Below are 22111 nucleotides of genomic sequence, written 5' to 3' on the forward strand. Positions count from 1 at the left end.
TGTCCGTTCCTTATGAGCGTCCCCCTTCTGTCCTTTCCCTATATCAGTCCCTTCTTTGCTGTCCATTCTCTCCCCCTCTCCCTTCTAGTAGCTCCCTTATATCTCTACCACCTCTTCACCCCATCCTTCTTGACTCCCTTGTCTTAATATTCCTATTAGGGCTACCTGATTTCCTCTGCCCCGTGTCCAGTTGGGCCCTTCTGCTATATTTCCTTGTCACTAGCAATTTGCCATCATTTCTACCCTTTCTCCTAGATCCATCCCTGTCATCTGTCCCCCAGCCCATCCTCTATTCCCTACCCCATTCCCCATCTTGTCACCACAAGTTTGTGTCTACACAATTTCCCCTAATACTCCAGCTCATCACCCATTCCTCTTTTGTCTCCTCTACTTTTTGACTTGTTGGAGATTTGGGGTGAAAAGGCATAGGTTTTGATGGTTGGAACAGGGACCACAAGAGACCTCCATCTGAGCCCTGTGTGATTTCTCATCCTTTCCCCTTTTCCAGCTGTGTTCCCCTGTCTCTTGTATCTGCCTCCCAGAATCATCCTTACTTAAGTGCAGACAATATGTGTTTCCAGAGTTGCTCCTAAGCCAAGTTCCCTGTGTCCTTCCCTGCTCCTGGGAAGAAGGTGCCCCTGAAGTCTAATCTGCCTCCCTGTGGCTGTAGCCTGAACCAGTCCCTCCCATAATGGTTATGTGTATCCAACTAATTTATCCTCTGGGGGTCCTCAGAGTCTGAGTGCGATGAGCATGTTGCCTGCAGTGTCTGCAGCCTCGGAGCCTTGGTCATCTCTGTATATAGAGGATATTGCTGATAGTAAAGAGTTTTGCAGTGTTGGTGTTTTCTAGATATCTATATTCTGGGGACTCGTCTCTGACTGACCTGCAGGTTGGATAAATCTGCAGGACATGTTTGTGGACAGAAAGGGGCTAGATTTTTCAAAACTCTTTTACTTAGGGCATTCAGTTGGAATGAAGCTCAAAGATAGTTGTTCCCCCCTACAATATACCCGTGATTAATTATCCTGTAAAGGTAACAGAATTTGCTGTTTCTTCCTCTAAACTCTTTCACACTTTGATGCCTTAAGCCTCTTTTCTATCACTTTGATGTCACCAGTTTGATTTCTCCCGTCCATAGAGCCTGTCCCCTGTGTAGCATTGGGGTTTAAAGAAGAGGCCATACGCACAGATGGTGGCATGGGAAGAACAGTAGAGCTGGGGAGGGGTGACCCTGGGGGCACCTCTGAGCATGGGCAATCCGTAGTCTACTGTTCTAGTTTGGTCTCCATCCCAAGCTCCAGTCTTTGAAGGCCCCCTTTATTTCACAGGCCTGGATCTTCCATTCTTTCCTCCCCTTTCTTTCTCAAGCTCCTCACTGGACCTTGGGAAGGTTCCTATGTCCTTGGACTTGGCTTCCACACTGTCGATGGAGACTAGGTGGAGAGGGGGGTTATTGAATCTTTGATCTCTGAGCATGAAGTGGGAGAAGAGATCAATTCAGTCTCCACTTAAACAAGGACATATTTCCTACCTCCTCACTCGCAGCCCCTTCACAAGACTCATCCACCCTCTACCATCTGAAGAACCCAAAGGATGAGCAGGGTTGGACTAGGAGAGGAGGGAGCAAGGATAGAGGAGGGGCAGGAGGGGAGGCCCACTCATATCCCTGACTCTGAAGAAGTAAGCTCCCTCACTCTCTTTTCCAGATGTTTAGCTCTCAGAATCTTAGGACCCACTTGTTCCTACACTCCCATCCTTCTTCCCCACAGCTGTGTAGCTTTCCTCTTACTCTTGCAGGTGGGTCATACCCCTTCCAAGTTCATCTTCTTCAGTTATTTGGATGCCCTCCCTCTTCCCAGATACCTGCCATCAACCTGTCTGTGTTTTCCTTCTGCCAGTTTTGCTGCCCTCTACCTTTTTATTTTTATTGAAGTGGATGGAGAGCTTCACCTTTTTCTGCCTCCAAAGTTGCACCTTCTCTGTCATGATATAATTCCTTTTCCTGAGCCACCCTTCCTGTTTATTCCCTCAGGTCAATAGGGCTCTGTGGTGTGATTCCTGTCCCTCTTTTTCCCCAGATATAGAGGCTTATCTTCTGTTCTTTTAAAGTTCCCAGGTGCCTCAACCCCATCTGTTATCTCAAGGCAGGAGGGATCTCCTTCTCCCACTTTGTGGGCCCTCACAATTTTAGGCCTCTGTCTTCCAAATGCATAGAATCTCCCCTTACTGTTTCTGTGTGTCTCTATTCCCCAGATGTACGGGGACCCCCTATGCACCGAACCCAATACGTCCATTCCCCATATGATCGTCCTGGTTGGAACCCTCGGTTCTGCATCATCTCGGGGAACCAGCTTCTCATGCTGGATGAGGACGAGGTGAGCAGGGTGGGAAGGCTGAAAAATGACCATTGGGTAGCATGGGAGAATGTAGAGAAAAAGAAGGAAAATTCACAGTAGTAAAAGGGCAAGAGACAGAGAAGGCAGACAAAGTGACATTTTCAAGTGGTGAGAGGAGGGTGGACATTGAGATTTGGGTTGGGATGTGGAAAGGGGCAAGCATTCTCTCACCTTTGTTAGGGGGTGTTTGAGGGCCACGTGCAGTATTGGGGAGGCGATGTGGTTCTGAAGATTTGGGGATGCTTCCTGTTTTCACCTGCCTGCATGGGATAGGTTAGGATGGGAACAATAAACTGAAGGGTGAAGAAATGGGGATTGCTTTGGAGGGAATCGCCTTTAAGGTGAGCCTTGGGGGCCCCTCCTCTTTCCCCACTGAGCAAGACCCATCACTCGCCACTCCCAGTCCTTTCTCCATCACGGGGTGGAGTGCAGGGAGGGGGGGGCTGAGGGACTCAGAGAAAAGGCAGGGGACAGTGGGGTCTTTGGGAAACTGGGAAGGGGCTGGGGGTCCTAGGAAAGATGACGGAGGTCAGTGGATCTTGGCAGAGAGAGTGGAAGACTGGGAAGGTACCTGAGATCAGGGTTTAGGGAGACATCGAGAGGGCTTTTACCAGGGACATCAGGAAGGAATATAAGGGAGGAGAGGCCTGGAAATGAGGGGAACTGGAAGTATGGGAAGTTGTCTAAAAGAGTAAGAATATTGAGTTAGGGGTAGGGACTAGCCAGAGCACGAAATACATGAAATGAACAGAGGGTTCTGTGGGACATGGTAGTCATGCAGCATGATTAGAGAGCCAGAGGAGTATAGTTCAGATTTGGGAGCTGGGTCAGCAGTGGAGGGTCCGTGAGAAGAAAAAGGAGATGCCAATATGAAGGGTTGATGCCCAGGGGTATGATTCAGGGAGTAGGGTGATTTGGGGGGCCACCTTTATTACTATTTTAATTTTTAGAGAGAGGGAAAGAAAGAAAGAGGGAGAGCAACACTGATCGGTTGCCTCTCGTACATGCCCAACTGGGGACTGAATAGACAGCCCAGGCATGTGCCCTGACCAGGAATCAAACCAGTGTCATTTTGTTTTACAGGACAATGCCCAACCAAGCCACATTGGTCAAGGCTTGGGGGAGTGACAGGGTAGCCTATGAGACCAGAGAGATAGTGAGATGAGCCCCAAAAGCTGTTGGGGCCCTGGCTGGATAGCTCAGTTGGCTGGAGCTATATGCCAGGGTTGTAGGTTTGATGTCTGGTCAGGACACATACAAGCAATGAGTGCATTAATGGGTGTTTATCTCTCTCCTCACCTTCCTTTCTCTAAAATTAATAAATAACTTTTTTTAAAAAAAGCTATTGGGGAGATTGTGGTTAGATTTGGAGTTGGGGTTAACCAGGGTTTTGAGAGAACTGAAGGGGGCAAGTGAGAGTGTGGAGAGATCGCTAGGTAGAGAGGTTTCAAACCTTGGAGTAAAGTCAAGGCACCTAGGAAAGGATGGTGACTTAAAGGGGGAGGTGGTTTGGGTAGTCAAAGTTTAGGCTTTGGGGGACATGTGAGTGACTCAACTAGTGGTCACCAGTCTTGACCAAGGGTTTGGGGTCTGTAGGATGAATTGGGAAAACCAGAACCAATAAGTGTGGGGACTGTTGTGAGATGTGAGGATGAAGAGGGAGGACAATGGATGGGGTAATAAAGGCATGAGAGAGATGGGGACAAGTTGAGGGGACTGAAGTGACCAGTGGCCAGCAAGCTGAGGGGCAACAGGAGTGGTCAGAGTTCAATAGAAAGGAAGTGCGGGGTAGAATTGGGAAAATGAATAATGTGTAGGGCCACCAGAGGCAAGAACTACATGGGTTGTGAAACTGTGGCTGGGGACTAGTGGGGTGGAGGAGATTGAGGGCTCAGGAGAGGGGGCAGTCGGGAAGGAGGTGGCAAAGGGGTGATGGAGATGAGGCTCAGGGAGAAGTAATGGCTTAAGGGAAGAAGGGAAGTGGGAGAGGTTGAGTTAAGGGGCGAGGGAGACGAAAGGTGGGAAGGGGTGACCAGGCCTTCTGGGGTGTGGGGAGGTTGGGTCCCGGTCTGGCCACAAGCCCGGCGTGGGAGGGAGACAAGCTGTGGATCCTGATTATAAATGCAGCTTCTGCTACCCCTGTGACAGGCACGGAAGAAGGGAAGGGGATGGGGGTGGGGGGTGGAGGTTGGAGGTTGGGATTAAAGCAGGAGAATGGAGGACTTGAAGGTCAAGAGGAAAGTGGACTGGGGAGTAGCAAACTCCTGGAGGGTTCCCGGAAGAACTGAGTAGGGTTTGGGAGAATTCCCTGGAAGATGTTTCCAAAGAAATGGAGGGAGAAGGGAGGAAAGTGGGACTGGAGGGAGTGACGGAGAGAGGGAGGAAAGAGAAATTGACTCACCCAGAGACACTTAGACTGTGGTGGGGCAGGGGCCGAAGGTGAGTAGGCCTGGTGGAAGGGGAGGTTCGGCCTGCTTGGCGGGGGAAGGAGAGGTGGGAGGGCCCGGGTGGTGAGTTCTGACATACCCCGAATCCCCCTAGATACACCCCCTTCTGATCCGGGACCGGAGGAGCGAGTCCAGCCGCAACAAACTGCTGAGACGCACTGTCTCCGTGCCGGTGGAGGGGCGGCCCCACGGCGAGCATGGTACGGCGGCCGAGCAGCTCTGGTGCGCCGGACAGTCGCAGGGAGAGGGCTGAAGGTGGACGGGGCTGCTGGGGCGGGGAAAGTAGGGGAACTGAAGGAGCAGTCTCTGGCTGGGAGGAGGTGGAGACAGTCTGGAGTTGGACGTCTGGAGACATCCTAAGAGTTGGAGCCTGGGAGGAGAAGGCGCCCTCCCCTGGGATCCGGAGCGGGACCGGGCTGCGGGTGACAGTCCTTGCTCTGTTTCGTTCCCTTTTCTTCTCCAGCAGCGAAGTTTGACTTCTCCTGGTGCTTGTAAAAATAGTCTACTTAGATCTTTAGCTTCCTGTTAGACTGTTCCCATCCTTACGCCTCCCTTGGTCTGAGATCTTGGAGAGAATAACCTAGTTCCTGCCCTCCCCCCACCCCTGCCCCACCCCCGCGTTCCTGATTCTTCTTTCGGACCTGGGCTCTAGGCCGCCTCTCCTTTCTTGCCCCCTTTTCCACTTCTCATCACCTGCTTCTTTCTCCTACAATTCCATTACCTCTTTTCTCTTTCCTCCAGATTTCTCTTATTTTTCTCTGTCCCTCTTGATTCCTCTGTCTCTCTGCCCTGCTTCCAGTGGGATGCCATCAGACCCCCCACCCATGTCGTCTCCTTTCTGTCTGTAAAGCTGCTCAGTCTGTCTCTCCACCTCTCTCTCTCTCTCTCTTTCTTCCTCCATCTGCCTCTTCGCCTCCCTCCCTCTTTCTGCCCCCTTCCACCCCCCTCTTTAGTCATTTAAAAAAAGATTTTTGTCTTCCTGAGAAGTTCACTTAAAAGGTTTCCATGGGAACAGTGAGGGGAGCTGAAGGCAGAGAACACAGATTTGCAGCCAAGGTGCAGAGAGACACCCTCAGCCCCGCCCCCGAAACCCCCTTTTCACTGCCCCCTACCATTCCTTCCCCTTCCAGGACCAAGGATCCAGGGCCTCCATCTTCTCCACAACCCTCGCCCCCCACCCCGCCACCCCTGGTGACTCCTTTCTTCCACCAGTTCTCCTCCCCTCAGGCATTCGGGCTTTCAGTTTCTCTTCCTCCAGAGCCAGTGGCCTGTCTCTGTCCCTTGGCTCCCCTTCAGACCTCTTCTGATAGGCCCAGGCCTCAGTGCCCTTGGGGGCCAGCTCTGAGACCCTGGGTGGGTGGATGGCTGGGGACATGTGTCATTGTCATGGAAACCTCTGACCCTGGGTGTGTGGGGGTAGTACATCTCTGAGGCAGAGCCAAGTGGTGGTGGTGGTGGTAGTGGTGGATTGGATATAGATAATGTGTGTGTCTGTTACATCTGTGTGTATGTCATGTCCATGTCTGGGAAAGGTTTGTGTGCACGTGTGAATAATACCTGTGTGTCCAGGCCGGAATGATCACGTGCTCATGGGACATATTTTTCATATGTCCAGTGGTTGGTTTCTCTGCTCACATATTCCCTATCGTTCTCTTTCCCCTGAGTCCTCAGTGTCTGGGGTCTAGTGTGAGCCTCCATGGGGAGGCACCCATGTGTGTTTGGATTTGGAGATGGTATGTGGAGGTTGTTGAGTTGGGGTTCAGTAGGGGTTGAGACCTGGAGGCCCAGGTCTCCCAGGGGTATATATATTTGGGGGGAAGGCTTAGTGAAAGAGTTGATAGCTCTTTGCGGTTTTCAGGAGGATGTGGAAAGTGCAAAGGGCTTGGAGGATATGCAGGGGACCTGGGGACCTAGGGGCCTGGGTCTGCGAAGATATCTGCTGGGGCTGTGGAGGCTCAAGCCCAGGAGAGGTCGTCGGACCTTTGAGGGGCATTGGAATCCAGGGCTCCTCCTCTGTTGGGTGGAGCCGCCGCCCCTCGTTCCCTCCGCAGTTTGGCTTGGGGGGGTACTGCTTGGAGGGGATAGTGGGAGGCCCGGTTGGTTTTGGGGGGTCCCCTCGCCCCCTCCTGCGTCTCTCGCGCTGTCTCCGGGCGACGGGGCTCGTGACAGAGGCGGCCACGGCAGCATCGGTCGCCTAGCAACGGCGGCGGGGCCCGGGCAACGGCTGCAGCGGCGGTAGCGGCGGCGGAAGGAATCGTTCCGCGGCCGTCACCGCGCGGCTGTCCCGGCAGTCCCGGGACCCGCCGCTGCCCCCACCGCGCTGGGTGGTTGGAACGGGGCCGCGCCGCCCCCTCTCCTGCTGCACCCCGCCCCTCCCCCCGCGCAGGGGCGGGGCCCCTCCCCCACCTGGGACGCCCCTCGGACGCCCCCCCAGGCGGTGCAAGGTAAGGGCGGGGCCGAACGGACAGGAAGCGCGTGTGGGGGGTGCGCGGGGGTGAAGGTGCGCGTGTGCGTGGGATTGGGGAGGAGGTGAGGAAGCCGCCGCGGCGGCGGTGGCAGCTGCTCCCTCCGCATGTTTTCGCTGCATCTTCCGAGTGGGGGGAGTTATGGTAACTGGAGTGGGGGCAGTGGAGGTCCGTGGGGGCGTTGGGGTGTTTGGAGACCCGTCTTGGCCCATGGGGGGTTAGGGTCTCGTGCGCGCGTGGGCGGCTGGTGTGGGATGGTCCTGGAGTCCCGATTCTGTGGAGGCGGCAGCTTCTGTGTCCACGTTTGTGCTTGTGCCCACGTTTGTGTTTGTGCCCATACTCATGTCCCGTGTGTGTCGGTGCCATGTGCACATAGGGGCCCAGTTACTCTTGCACACATGTGCATCCAGCCAAGTGGTGCAAACCTGTCCTGTCTTATCCTGCCTCTGTCCCCTTCCTGTCTAGGGAGCTGCTGGACTGGCCACTGGCTTGTGGGGCAGTCGGTGACCATACTGGTACATGTCAACTTTGACCCTGAGCATGTATGTCCTTAGCTGGGGCTCACCTCTGGTCAGTCTCCTGTGTGTGGGGATGTATGTGGTTGCATGAGCAGGATTTTCTGTGTCCCTGGTGGCAGGTGTGTGTCTTTGCATGTGTGTTCCATCACTGATCTGGGTATGTGTGTCAGTCCCAGCATGGGTGTCCAGGGTGTGTCTGGTGTGCAAGTGGGGGTGGGGATGTTCCTTGGAATCCTATTCTGTATGAAACACCTTTGGCCTAGGCAGATGTGAGCCCCTACTTGGTGGAGGAGTAGGGACAGAAAAGCCCAAAGGGAAAAGTGAGGTAGGGAGGAAAAGAGGGGAAAAAGAGGGAGAAGAGGAATGTGAGAGGCTTGGAGAGGAGAAAAGAGAGCCAGGGAGAAAGAGTAGCTGGAGTCTGCAAATCTGGAAGACAGTCGAGCAGATTTGGAAGAGAGCAGAGAGGCTAAAAAGAGTTTAGGATGGGAACTGGGTGGTGACAGTGGGAGAAGGGGCCCCCGGGAGACTTGGTGGTGGGTGGGAAGTCAGACCGTTTGGTAAAGTGATCTCTGAGAGAAGGAAGTAGGAAGATAGAAGAAGGCATTGGTTCATGTAGGCCTTGTATGATCAGGGGAGGCCACTCAGGTTGGCTCATAGTGAGGCATGTCACAGTGGGGACTGTCATTAGAGGTTCCTGTCCCCAGTGAAGTGTTCTGCCCTCTATTTCTCTGCTCTCTTTTCAACTCTGTTTCTTACCCTTCTCTGCCAACCTCACTCTCCTGGCTCCCCATGAAAGCTGCCAGCTGGGTGTGATAAGGAAGAAAGGCCAAAGAGAAGGTTCTGTATTTAGGGGACTGCAAGGCAGGGGGAGATTCTGTGGGTGGGCAAGATTTAAGAGGTTGAAGAGGCAGGAGTTCAAGCTCTTGCTGTGCGTGCGTGTGAGAGCAATTGTGTGTGTATATAGGGTGTATACATGTGTGGGTGTTTGCACAATGCCTGTGTTACGGGTCTGTGTAGGTGGCTGTTATGTGTGTGCATGCCTGTATACGTCGTGCCAGGGATGGGACATGGAGACCCAGGATCACAATGTACGAGAATCGGATTTGCTGTGTGCATGTACACGGGTGTGTGCTATGCTTTCTATACGTGTCACTGCATGCAGCACTGACACCAGAATGAACTGGATTTTTGTCTCTCTGCCCCCTTTTCCTGTGTGTTTCTGCTACTTTGACTCTTGTGGCAGTGAGCCTTTGTAAGCATATATGTATGTGGCCTCTGTGTACCTGTGACTTAGGTGAGAGTTCATGCATCTTAGTTCCTGGTCATATGTGGAAGGTTATATTACTTCCAAGAACCAATTAGCAAGTGACTTTTCTTTCCTTTAACTCTTTAGTTCCAAAGCAAAATTTTAGTGCATTTAAAGTTAGACTTTATGCCTTTATTAGCGGATCTTTCTTCTGAAAATAATGGCCGAGCTAGATTCCCTGGAATGAGAGTGAGACAGCATACCTGAGGAATGCAGAGGCTAGGACAAAGATATCCTGAGCCTTTATGTGTGTTGTGGAGTGTATAACCAGAGGATAATGAACACATTTACTCCTTGTTTTTTCTTTGTCCTGGTGGCAATCACAGATGCCTGTTTGAAATCAGGGAAGGGGGCAAGGAGGGGAAGGGGCTGTTCTGAGACAGAGTGGCTGTAGTTTTACTTTCCATGTGAATGAAAGATGTTTGTGCTTGTGGGGTTCGGAGACACCTTGATGTGGCCAAGAGCATGGTGTGCTTGAGCATGTATCATGATCGTGTGTGCGTCTCGGGGTTAAATGTTCATTTCTGTAATGTGCTGCCTACCTGCTTGCCCGAGGGACTCGGGCCATGCGTGGATCGGCAGCACCCCTGTGCCCACAGTTGTCTGTACACCTTCTAAGCACCTAGATCCCTATTTAGTTTTGCATAGTGGTTCCCATATCTATGTACCCCCACAGCTCAATACATGTTTCTGTGCTTTACTTGTATTCCTGAGGGACTGACAAGGGCTCCTGTTTCACGGGATCCACATTTTTGTGTGCAGACCTCCTAACACTTAGGTTTTAGAGGCAAAGGGAACCTGGGGACTGATTCTAGGGCAATTTGCAAATCTGGAAGCAGGCATGAAGAAATAGTAGCTATGGCCCTCCCTTGCTTTGGAATCTAGAGGGTTAACTGGCAGCCCTTCCGGTCCAACCCCCTCCAGCCTGTAGCTTCTTGTTGCCCTGGAGATGGTAGCCCCGCCCCTGATGCAGCACCTGCCCCCCCATTGGCTGCAGTGGTGACTGTGGGACTGAGGGGGGAGCCCAGGCCTGGGCAGCCATTCTGGAGCAGGAGCCGGAGCTTGGCATCCCTCACTTCCATTCTCATCTAGCCCCTCGCCCCTCTAAATTCCCTGCCAGCAGAGCCTCTGCTTCTCTCCTTTGAGCTGCCACCCCTCTAGACTCTTGGCAGTCCTAAGCTTCATCTGCATTCACCTCCCCTCCTCCTCTTCTCCCAGCCCTCACTTGGGAGTCCCCCAACCCCCACTGCCCATTTTCCCCACTCCCCTGCATCTTAATCTTTTCCTTTTCACTCCTTCCTTTCTGAGTCCCTGCCACTGCAGTGCAAGTGGAACCAGCCCCCATCTCCCCTCCCCACGACCTGGCCCTTCCTTTAATTTTCTGTCCTCAGGCTTCTTCCCTCACCTGTCTCTTCCAAGACTTCCCCCTCCAGTCCAGGGAGGGGGTCATGGGAGGCAGCACTGGCCCTCCAGACAGACAGGGGTTCCAGGAGGAAGGGGGCAGGTACAAGATGTGCCCAGCTGAGGGAAGAGGAAAGCCTACTTATGGGCGATGACCTTAACCCAACACCCCCCCAACAGCTAGCCTCTTCTTGGGGGGGGGGTGGGCACTGAGGACCTATCTTCCGTGGATCTGTGTTCTTCATTATTTGGGTCTTACTGACCCTCTAGCCATGCCCCTCTGCTGACTGCCAGCCCCAGTCATGGGCCTAAGGCCCCCCACACCGTCCCCCTCTGGGGGCTCTGGCTCGGGTTCCTTGCCCCTTTCTTCCCACCGCCAGCCTCTCAGCCGCCGCTGCTCTTCCTGCTGCTTTCCGGGGGGTAGGTGAGGCTGGAGTGAGGGACAGAGGGAGGTGGGTGAGTGTGCTGGGGCCAGGGCTGGAGACCTGAACTGACAGTGAACCCCTCCCCAACTTCCCTCTGGCCCTTTCCTTCCCTCCAGAATACCACTTGGGTCGCTCGAGGAGGAAGAGCGTCCCAGGGGGAAAGCAGTACAGCATGGAGGCCGCCCCCGCTGCACCCTTCCGGCCCTCGGTGAGTAAAGATGCCTGCTAAATGTGGCTCAGCTGGGTCCCCCCTTCCATTCCCAGCTGGAGCCCCAGAATTCTGAGGAAAGGGGTAGGAGCGGCACGGGGGAGAGAGAGACGGACTCCTCACCTCTTTGGTTCCTCCTTTGCTCTGCCCTCCCTGCTTCTCAGACCAGCCCTCCCACCTTCAGAAGCTGATGTGTGCACACTTGTACCTGTGGGGGCAAAGGAAGATGAACTGGTAGCAGGGTTCTTACCTGCCTTTCCTTACCTCTAAAGACTTCCCTTTTCCCCCCATCCCACCTCCAGCCAGGGCTTCTACCAGCTGAGGGCTTAGTAGGTAGAACTGACCCTGCCCCAACCCACCCTTATCCCCATTTCCTGCCCCCCAGCAAGGCTTCCTGAGCCGGAGGCTAAAAAGCTCCATCAAACGCACGAAGTCACAACCCAAACTTGACCGGACCAGCAGTTTTCGCCAGATCCTGCCTCGCTTCCGAAGTGCTGATCATGACCGGTACAGGGCAAAAGTGGGAGGGATGAGTTGGTTGCAGTAGAGGAGGCTGTACAGTGAGATTGAGGAATGGGGGGTTATCTGAGTACCGAGGTTGAAGGCGTCAGTTTGGCTGTGGGATGTTAATGGGGTAAGCCCGGACAGGAAGAGGACAAGCAGAGAGGTAGGAAAGAGAGTGAAGTTGAAGCCAAGGAGGGACTCTTCTGGCCAATGAAGGTAGGCTCCAGCCAAGGAATGAAGGAGCTATATGGAGGGACAGAGAAGGAGTGGCGGAGCCAGGAGGGAATTGGGGTGGGGTGGGGTGGGGCTTGGTAGGAGAGGAGCAGTGTGATGTAGTAGCTAGGAGGGTATGAGGGGAGGGCACCAGGTTGGAGCAGGGCTGGGGCTGACAGATACTAATGGGTGAGGGAAGGGACAGCTGAGAGCATGACAGGGATGGGGAGGCTGGCACAGGTGGACAGACTGGTGGGCTGGGGAGAGGAGGCTATGGGGTTAATCCAGGGACTGAAGCGTGAGGAGGCAGTCCTCAGAGAAGTCCAGAGTGCAGGCTGGAATTGAGGGACATCTGATGTCTGCTTTTATTGCTGGCTTCTTGGGGTCTCTCTTTGGGCTTTCCCCTCACCCAGTCAGTCCCCAGGAAGAACCCTGCCCCCCCCATGTCTGGCCACCCCCAGGATTGGGCAGGTAGGGAGCTGGGGGTAGGTGAGTCACACCTTCCCCTCCCCCCTCCAGTGTCACCAGAGCTGGATTTGGGACTGGTAGTGGTGGGGGGTGAGGGCATGGTATTCCTGGCCGTGGGGGCGGGGGGGGGGGGCCGGGGGAGCGTGGCGCTGACGGCAGTGGAGCTGGAGATGACGGGGCTGCTATAAATAGCTTCACGGAGGCTCCCACACCCGAGCTCCCCCTCCCGCTTTCCTACTGCTCTCTACTCCTCATCCCCTAGCCATCTTCATAGTGCTCACTGTCCTGCTCCTGTGTTCTGTGTCCCCGTCCCCCATTCCTCAGCCCTTTATCTTCTGCTTTCCCCCTTATTTCTTCACCAGTCTCCCATCTCTGTTCCCACACCCACCTCTCCTGCCACCCCTCCTCACCTTCCCCCTTCCTCTGTATTTCTGCACATGTCTTTGTCTCCCCCTTTTTTTTGCTTGACCAAGCTCTCTTCTTCCCCAGTCCCCATTTTCATTCTCTTCCATTCTCAGTTTTCTGCCCACAGCTTTCTCCTGTCTCTTGTCATTTTCCCCTCTGAATTTCCTTGGGTGCTGTAACAAGTTACCACAAACCCCAATTTTGCTAAAGCTTGTCCCTTTACCTCATTCATTCTTCATTCATTCTTTGAATTGGTAAGTGTTGTAAATACTAGCTGTGTGCCAGGCCCAGACAGACATCTTTGCACTTTTGGCTCTTTACCTGTATTTTGTCTTCCTTATGTTGAGGCTTTGGATTTTGGAGGTCACCTGGAAGTCCCACCTAGAAGTGTCCCAGCCCTACCTGGTCTCCTTTTTTTCTTTGCCATGGTCCATTTCTGGGTTGAGATATTCTTAGGTATCCCCAGTTCTCACAATCCCTTAGGTGTGAATTAGGGGTCAGGGTTTTTTTTAAGGGTTCTAGTTTCTCACGTCCTTCCACAGGGATAGGCTGGTTTCTTTCTGTGTCTCTGTGGGAAGGGGGTTCAGGAGGTGCTTTCTCTGAGCCTCTGTCCTGGAGTCAGATTGATGATGTGGGCCCTGGTGTGTAAGGAGAGTGGGGACCCTGATCCTCTCTCCTGAACCTCCCACTTGCTAGGGCCCGGCTGATGCAGAGCTTTAAGGAGTCACACTCTCATGAGTCCTTGCTGAGTCCTAGCAGTGCAGCCGAGGCCTTGGAGCTCAACTTGGATGAAGATTCCATTATCAAGCCAGTGCACAGCTCCATCCTGGGTCAGGAGTTCTGTTTTGAGGTACTGGGTCTGGTGTGCTGGGGAGGACTGTAGGGCAGGGTGATGGAGGTTGAGGACAGAGAGGCCTCGAGAAAATGGCACAGGTGGGGATGTTGAGGAAACTGAAACCTCAGGGGCTGGGAAGAAGGCCAGGGAGGAAGAGATGGTGGTACAGTCTCGAGTCCTTAGGAATCACTTCCCCTCTTCAGCCCATCTCCATTCCACACCCCTCTCTAGGTAACAACATCATCAGGAACAAAATGTTTTGCCTGTCGTTCTGCAGCCGAAAGGGACAAATGGATTGAGAATCTACAGAGGGCGGTAAAACCAAACAAGGTATTAGGAGTGTAGGGGGCAAGGCAAAGGTCAGGCCCCGGGGAATCAAGGGGCCTGGGGGGAAGGTGAGACTCGGGAAAAGAGGAAACTGAGGTGGAGGGGACTTGGATGAGCAAGAGGTGACCCCCATTTTTCTCTGAGTCCCTCATTTCTTTTCCCTTTTTCTACCTCATGATCTGTTTCCCTGCTATGGAAATCATAGATTTAGAGTTGGTGGGGCTCCTGAAGTCCTCTGGTCTGTCTTACCCTGCAAGCAGAAATGCTCCACCAATACCCTGACGGGGGCCGCCCAGTCCCTGCTTACAGCGTTTCTGTAGGACACGTACAACTGTCAGGCGGCCAGGCCTCCAGATCTTGGCTTTCCCTCTGTAGAACTGGTGGGAATGGAGTCGAGCCCCATGATCTCTAAGGTTCCATTGGCTCACAAATGGTATGAATCTGTTTTTCTCCAGACTATATTTCCAGGGAGAAATGCTCCCCATCCCATCAGCTGTACCATGTATCCCATTTTCCAGTGACATACAGTCCCCGTGGCCCTCTTCTGGGGGAGCCCTTGTTTCTCAGGGCTCTTCTTAAAGAACTAGACCCAAGATGCCGGACACGACCTAAGCCCTGCTCCTTTCAGGGTGCAGCATTGCCTCCGCCTCATGAAGGTCTGATGGCCAGTTGTGTTTCTCCATACCCTTTTCACATTAACTGTATAGCCTCCCTGTATTTATGCAAATCTTTTTTTTTTTTTAATTAACTTCTGATTGTCTTTGAAGGACTTTCCAGTTCTCCCCATCCCATTCTACCTTAGTATCTTTGGTTTATTATTCTAGCTTTAAAATCCCTCTCCACACTGATTCCATTGTCTGATGTATAAGCTACCTGTATCAGTTGCTTAGGTCTGCAGTAACACATTATCACAAATTGGACTGCTTAAAACAACAGAACTTTATTTTCTCACAGTTCAGGAGAGTAAAAATCCAAAATCAAGATGTTGGCAGTGTCTTGCTTCCTCTGAAGCTCTAGAAAGAATCCTTCCTTGTCTCTTCAGAGTTTCTGGTGGCTGGTTGCTCAGGGGTCTTTGCTTTCTTTGACTTGAGCTGCCTCTGTCCAGTTTCTGCCGCCATCAGAATTCACACGGCCGTCTTCTCTACCTGTGTCTCTGGTTTCCAAATCTCCTTTTCCATGTAGACACCAGTCATGGAGTCTAGGGCCCACGCTAATCTTGTATGACCACTTCTCAAGTGACTATATCTGTAAGGATCCTGTTTCCAAATAAGGTCACATTCAAAGGTTCCAAGTGAACATGAATTTCTCAGCTTTATGATTTCTGTCTCAGATACTCTGCCTCCCTTTCTCGCTGTATTTTGTCTTTTGATGTCTCTGTCTCTCTCCCCTCCCACTTTCTCCGCCATGCCCACCCTACCATGCCAGGACAACAGTCGCCGGGTGGACAATGTATTGAAGCTGTGGATCATAGAGGCCCGGGAGTTGCCCCCCAAGAAGCGGTACTACTGTGAGCTCTGCCTGGATGACATGCTGTATGCGCGTACCACCTCCAAGCCTCGCTCAGCCTCAGGGGACACCGTCTTCTGGGGCGAGCACTTCGAGTTTAACAACCTGCCAGCAGTCCGTGCCCTGCGGCTACATCTGTACCGTGACTCAGACAAAAAGCGCAAGAAGGACAAGGCAGGCTATGTCGGCCTGGTGACTGTGCCTGTGGCCACCCTAGCTGGGCGCCACTTCACAGAGCAGTGGTACCCCGTCACCCTGCCAACAGGCAGCGGGGGTTCTGGGGGAATGGGGGGCTCTGGAGGGGGAGGGGGCTCGGGGGGTGGTTCAGGGGGCAAGGGCAAAGGAGGTTGCCCGGCTGTGCGGCTGAAAGCGCGCTACCAGACAATGAGCATCCTGCCCATGGAGCTGTATAAGGAGTTTGCAGAGTATGTCACCAACCATTATCGGATGCTCTGTGCAGTATTGGAGCCCGCCCTGAATGTCAAAGGCAAGGAGGAGGTAGCCAGTGCACTGGTTCACATCCTGCAGAGTACAGGCAAGGCCAAGGTGAGTTTTGTACCCTCAGAAAAAGTTGACCTTGGAGTGGGCACTTCCTTGGGGGAGTGTACAGTGAGGATAGGGCACTTTCGTCTTGAGGTTGGGTGGTACTTTGCACTTTAGTCTTGAGGCTGATGCTTGGATTTTCCCGGGCTTCAGGACTTCCTTTCAGACATGGCCATGTCGGAGGTGGACCGGTTCATGGAACGAGAGCATCTCATATTCCGCGAGAACACGCTCGCCACTAAAGCCATAGAAGAGTACATGAGACTGATTGGTCAGAAATACCTCAAGGATGCCATTGGTATGGCCCACCTTCTTCCTAAACCTACCAGATGTTTACCCCAGCCCTGAACCTGGCTACTTCAGACCCCAAGTCCACCCTCCCTCAGGCTTTATGCTTCCAGCCACTTGGTTCTTAGATTCTCCCAATCCAACAGCCCCTGTCCCTGCCGGTGGAGGGTGTGATCACCCCTGTTGTGCTCCCCCTGCAGGGGAATTTATCCGTGCTCTGTATGAGTCCGAGGAGAACTGTGAGGTGGACCCCATCAAGTGCACGGCGTCCAGTCTGGCAGAGCACCAGGCCAACCTGCGAATGTGCTGTGAGTTGGCCCTGTGCAAGGTGGTCAACTCTCATTGGTGAGACTGGGAACGTTGGGTTGCGGGGCCAGGGTCGGGGGAGATATGTGTTCATCTGTTCATCCATCTGTCCATCCTCAAAGAGGACTGAGGACCACTTATGGGCAAAGCATTGTGCGGGGTGCTGTAAAATAGGGCCTGACCTCTGCCTTCAGAAGACCTGCGTCAGGATGAGTAGGGACAAGTTAGATGCATTAAAGTCACAAAGCAGCTGTAGGGTGTGTTAAGTGCCAAGTGAAGGTGTCCCCCTCTCCCACCACCAATGTAACATAAGGTCAGAGAAGGCAGAGCTTTGAGATAAAGCAGGGAAGGGTTCGTGGAGGAGGTACCCCCTGGGCTGGGCTGGGCTTTGAAAACTGGGTCAGGTTCCGATATTTGGATATGGTGGGGAAAGAGGACATTTCAGGAGAAGTCTATGGAAGAAGGCACATGCATGGATATGAGAAGGCCTGGGAACTTTCAGGAGACAGCAACCAGGACAGATTTAATGGAGCACATGGCTCATAATGGAGAATGGTGGGAGAGATGTCTGGACAAGGGGATTAGAATTAGAATCTAGAAGGCCTCAGCAGCAGGGTTAAGGAGTTTGAGTTCATTGCTAGGTCATGGGATGCCATTAATGGTGCTGGTGCCAAGTGTCATGACTGAGAATATTAATCCTTTGGCTGAGAGGGGGATGAAGTCCAGAATAGTTGGGGGCTACTGTTCAGCAGCCAGGCATGGAAATCAGATCCCGCTCAGGGTGGTGGGGGGAAAGGCCCTCTGAGGAAAAGGTCAGCGGCAGTTGTCAACGGATTGGAGAGGAGGGAGCATATCTGTGGGGAGTCAGGATGACTCAAGACTCCGTGAGGCTGGTGTTTGGAAGACCTGTGGTTTCACTGGCAGAACCAGGGAAGTCAGGAGAAGGAGCCAGTTGGAGGTGTGGGAGTAGTGGTGAGCTCCGTTTAGCAGAGTCAGGGTGTCAGTGGAACGTTAAAGTGGACCGTGGAACGGGAGATGGAGGGAGTGAGCTCTCGAGCCATTCCAGGGATTGGGGATCATGCCTCACTTCCCTGGAGTTCAGAAGGGTTGGGGGGTCTGAGCTCCCTGTACCTCAAGTGACCCTCCATCTCTCTCCCATCTCTGTCTCTTCCTGGTGTCTGTTTTTCTTCTTTCCTTGTCTCTCTCACACGACCCCTGTCTCTCCTGCGTGTCCTCTCCCCTCACCTTCTCTCCCCCTCCATTTCTCTCCCCTAATCTGTCTGTTACTTCTGCCATAGCCCTCTTTTTCTGGCAGCCTCCTGTCTCCTCCTACAGCCCCTCCCTACCTGTCTCTCTCACCTGTTTTCACGCCCTCACCTCCTGCCACCCCCCTCAGCATGTTCCCTGGAAGCTGAGGGTCTCTGGGGCTCAGTCCCGGTCTCTCTCTTTCTTTCTCTCTCTCTCTGTCTCCCCACCCTTTTCCCTCAGCGTGTTCCCGAGGGAGCTGAAGGAAGTGTTTGCATCTTGGCGATTGCGCTGCGCAGAGCGGGGTCGGGAAGACATTGCTGACAGGCTGATCAGCGCCTCGCTCTTCCTGCGCTTCCTCTGCCCAGCCATTATGTCGCCCAGTCTCTTTGGGCTCATGCAGGAGTACCCAGATGAGCAGACCTCACGAACCCTTACCCTCATCGCCAAGGTCATCCAGAACTTGGCCAACTTTTCCAAGTAAGGGAAGGTTCGGGCTGGGGGTGGGCAGCAAGGATCTCCTGAGGTGCGGAGACAGGTGTGGGTGTTAGGCCTTGTGTGTGTGTGACCTCTACCTTCTGGATTCCTTGGCTAGGTTTACCTCAAAGGAGGACTTTCTAGGATTCATGAATGAGTTTCTGGAGCTGGAGTGGGGTTCCATGCAGCAGTTCCTGTATGAGATCTCCAACCTAGACACTCTGACCAATAGCAGTAGCTTTGAGGGTTACATCGACTTGGGCCGCGAGCTCTCCACACTGCATGCTCTGCTCTGGGAGGTGCTGCCCCAGCTCAGCAAGGTCAGCAAACACCCCTTTGTCTCATCCCCGTTTGTCTCCAGAGGTTCCTGTGGCCTGGGAGACCACCCACTGCACAGAATTTTCTCCCCTCCCTGCTCCCAGATGTATCACTACCACTCCCCCAGCTCAGACACCTTCCGTGTGCGCCCTCTGAGGCCCTCATGGGGCTGGGCACTTAGCCCCTGGGTAAAAGCCTCACCCTTACAGGAAGCCCTCCTGAAGCTGGGCCCACTGCCCCGGCTCCTCAACGACATCAGCACAGCTTTGAGGAACCCCAATATCCAAAGGCAGCCAAGCCGCCAGAGCGACCGACCCCGGCCTCAGCCTGTGGTACTTCGGGGCCCATCGGCCGAGATGCAGGGCTACATGATGCGGGACCTCAACAGGTGAGCACCTTGGGACCCCCACACCTGTGCCCTAAGACCCCTACTTTTCTGTTTTCAGTAGATTTCACTGGGCCCCACGTGTACCTCTATAGGGCTTAAAAGAAAGGAAAAAGAAGCAAATGTCAGAGAAAATGGTAAGGAGACAGATACAGTTAGCAGTTAGGCTGTGAGAGCCCTTTAAAGCCAGGTGGAGTAAGAAACACGGAGCCCTGAAAAGTGCAGGGGCTTCTCCAGCGTCAGCTTGCTGTGAGCCTCGGGGTCTCCAGCACTGAGTTGCTTTGTCGCCATGCTCACCCATGCCCATCCCTGAATTGAGGTTCAACCTGCACATGTTGGACCAGCCATGGAGTATCCAAACATTCCAACATCTCTGTACTAATTAGAAGTAAGCACTGTCTCAGCCCCTGCCAGAGTCCTGCAGACCTCGCCACCACCCCGTGCTAGAGAAGTGACACCTGGACCTTAGCAGGGCCACTCAAGCCGCCGTGGCTGTGCTGATGGGCAGTGCTTGTCTCAGCTGCTGCTCATCATTTTGATGACCACCCTGCTTATTCCTCTGCCTGTGTCTCTCCCTCCGTGGTACCATATCCATTCCACTATTCCCGCCTCTCCTTCCATTTGTCCATGCCTTCTGCCCATCTCTCTCCTCTCTGTCTGTGCTTGCCCCTCTTTCCATCTCTCTCCAGCTCCATCGACCTTCAGTCCTTCATGGCGCGAGGCCTCAACAGGTGAGGGGCTCTCCCCTCCCCCGCCCTCCTCTCCTCTCTGCTCCCCTCTCCCACTCCAGTGGCCTTCACCTTCCTCCTCTCCTGTCCTCTTCCATGCACCCTCACCTCCTCCATATCTGCCCAGATTTGACCCTCCTGCCTCTTCTTGGCTGCCCCCCTCTCCCCTTCTCTAAGCCTCACTCCCTTCCTGAAGGGGCCTTGTCCTTTCCTTTTCCCGTGTATCCCTTCCTACTTTCCCTACCCTGTCCAGAGCTGCCACCACCAGCTCTCAGCCCTTCCCTGCAGGTCCCACTTTTCACCCCGAGGCCTGTGCCAAACCAAAGCAGGCTAATTGCCAGTAGCCTTGGCCTTACCTCCTGCTTGTGTGCCCCTTCCCTTTTAACAGCTCTATGGACATGGCTCGCCTCCCCTCCCCAACCAAGGAAAAACCACCCCCACCACCTCCTGGTGGGGGAAAAGACCTGTTCTATGTAAGCCGTCCACCGTTGGCCCGTTCCTCGCCAGCATACTGCACGAGTAGCTCAGACATCACAGAGCCGGAGCAGAAGATGCTGAGTGTCAACAAGAGTGTCTCCATGCTGGATCTGCAGGGTGACGGGCCCAGTGGCCGCCTCAACAGCAGCAGTGTATCCAATCTGGCAGCTGTCGGGGACCTGCTGCACTCAAGTCAGGCCTCCCTGACAGCCGCCTTGGGGCTGCGGCCTGCACCCGCTGGACGCCTCTCCCAGGGGAGTGGCTCGTCCATCACAGCGGCTGGTATGCGCCTCAGCCAGATGGGTGTCACCACGGACGGTGTCCCTGCCCAACAACTGCGCATCCCCCTCTCCTTCCAGAACCCCCTCTTCCACATGGCCGCTGATGGGCCAGGTCCCCCAGGGGGCCACGGAGGGGGTGGTGGCCATGGCCCACCCTCCTCCCATCACCACCATCATCACCATCACCACCATCGAGGTGGAGAACCCCCAGGGGACACTTTTGCCCCGTTCCATGGCTATAGCAAGAGCGAGGACCTCTCCTCAGGGGTCCCCAAGCCCCCTGCCGCTTCCATCCTTCATAGTCACAGCTACAGTGATGAGTTTGGACCCTCTGGTACTGACTTCACTCGTCGGCAGCTCTCACTCCAGGACAACCTGCAGCACATGCTGTCCCCTCCCCAGATCACCATTGGTCCCCAGAGGCCTGCTCCCTCAGGGCCTGGAGGTGGGAGTGGCGGAGGGGTCAGTGGCGGGGGTCAGCCACCTCCATTGCAGAGGGGCAAGTCGCAGCAGTTGACAGTCAGCGCTGCCCAGAAACCCCGGCCATCCAGCGGGAATCTATTGCAGTCGCCGGAACCAAGTTACGGCCCTGCCCGTCCACGGCAACAGAGCCTCAGCAAGGAGGGCAGCATTGGGGGCAGCGGGGGCAGCGGAGGGGGTGGGGGGCTCAAGCCCTCCATCACCAAGCAGGTAGGTAAGGGTGGAAGGAAGGCAAGAAGGGAAGAGGGAAATAGGTTGGGGAGGTGAAAGTAGAATAGTTTGTGGTCTGAATTTACGCTTTTCTCACCTCCTTCCACTTGTTAAATAAATTTGTGCAGAGTGCCTGCTATGTGGTACGTGCTGCCGTAGGCACCGTGGATTTGGCAGTGAACAGACAAAAATCCCTATCATCACGGAGTTCACAGTCAGAGGGGAGATACAATGAGTAACTTGCATGGCATTCACAAGGTGCTCAGAGTTAGAGCAGGGAACTGGGATTGGGACCCCTCTCGTCTGTGCTCACTATAAATGTACCCTGCCTTCTCTCACCTTTCCTCTCTCTATTTGTCCCCACCTCATCCTCTCTTAGCACTCTCAGACGCCATCCACACTGAACCCCACAATGCCAGCCTCTGAGCGGACAGTGGCCTGGGTCTCCAATATGCCTCACCTGTCAGCTGACATCGAAAGTGCCCATATTGAGCGGGAAGAGTACAAGCTCAAGGAATACTCTAAGTCGATGGATGAGAGCCGGCTGGACAGGGTACGCCAGGCCTACCAGCCCCAAGCCCCCGTCCTTCCTTTTACCCAAAGGGAAGGGCTCTTGTCATTGCCAAGGGAAGCATCCGGGATCGGATAGTTATGAGAAAAAAAGAAAAAGACTTGTTCACTTGAGAAAACTTCAGTCTATTAGGAGAGACCAGATACAGTCAGTGTATTGAAACTCAGTTCCAACTCTTTATTTTATGGGTCATAACACATCATAGACTATCTGGAGAGAAACATGTTATATATTAGGCTTATCTTCATGTTCTTCCTCAAGAAGAACATAAGCCCTGGCTCCTATGACTGCTCAGGAAAAGGAAAGTTACTTTACTAGCAGTGTGAGCTGATACATTGGGCCAGAGCACATGGGTTGCACTTACACTGTAAGTGT

At 53.8% G+C, this 22111-nt stretch overlaps 1 protein-coding gene across 11 annotated transcripts in view; it reads left to right on the forward strand.

Annotated features, from left to right (window-relative positions):
- Positions 1-22111, forward strand: part of SYNGAP1 (synaptic Ras GTPase activating protein 1) — a 31410-nt gene that overhangs the window by 926 nt on the left and 8373 nt on the right. For 7 of the 11 annotated variants that reach the window (XR_005067428.1, XR_005067426.1, XR_005067429.1 and 4 more), the window contains exons 2-16: positions 2257-2378; positions 4941-5046; positions 11078-11169; positions 11555-11676; positions 13456-13609; positions 13826-13924; positions 15347-15973; positions 16124-16268; positions 16459-16603; positions 18053-18289; positions 18405-18606; positions 18814-18992; positions 19679-19720; positions 20106-21165; positions 21545-21718. Coding sequence is in view for 7 of the 11 variants with exons in the window: in XM_037052759.1 (XP_036908654.1) it covers positions 2257-2378; positions 4941-5046; positions 11078-11169; positions 11555-11676; positions 13456-13609; positions 13826-13924; positions 15347-15973; positions 16124-16268; positions 16459-16603; positions 18053-18289; positions 18405-18606; positions 18814-18992; positions 19679-19720; positions 20106-21165; positions 21545-21718 (3506 nt within the window). In the remaining 4 variants the exon portion in view is untranslated. Of the gene's footprint in view, positions 1-2256; positions 2379-4940; positions 5047-7385; positions 7456-7539; positions 10957-11077; positions 11170-11554; positions 11677-13455; positions 13610-13825; positions 13925-15346; positions 15974-16123; positions 16269-16458; positions 16604-18052; positions 18290-18404; positions 18607-18813; positions 18993-19678; positions 19721-20105; positions 21166-21544; positions 21719-22111 lie in introns of those variants that run through there. The other 4 variants (XM_037052761.1, XM_037052762.1, XM_037052766.1 and 1 more) reach the window with 3 other exon arrangements.

Source organism: Sturnira hondurensis, unplaced genomic scaffold (genome assembly GCF_014824575.4).
Source record: "Sturnira hondurensis isolate 20B ecotype Veracruz unplaced genomic scaffold, ASM1482457v3 Scaffold0007578, whole genome shotgun sequence".
Lineage (NCBI taxonomy): Eukaryota > Metazoa > Chordata > Mammalia > Chiroptera > Phyllostomidae > Sturnira > Sturnira hondurensis.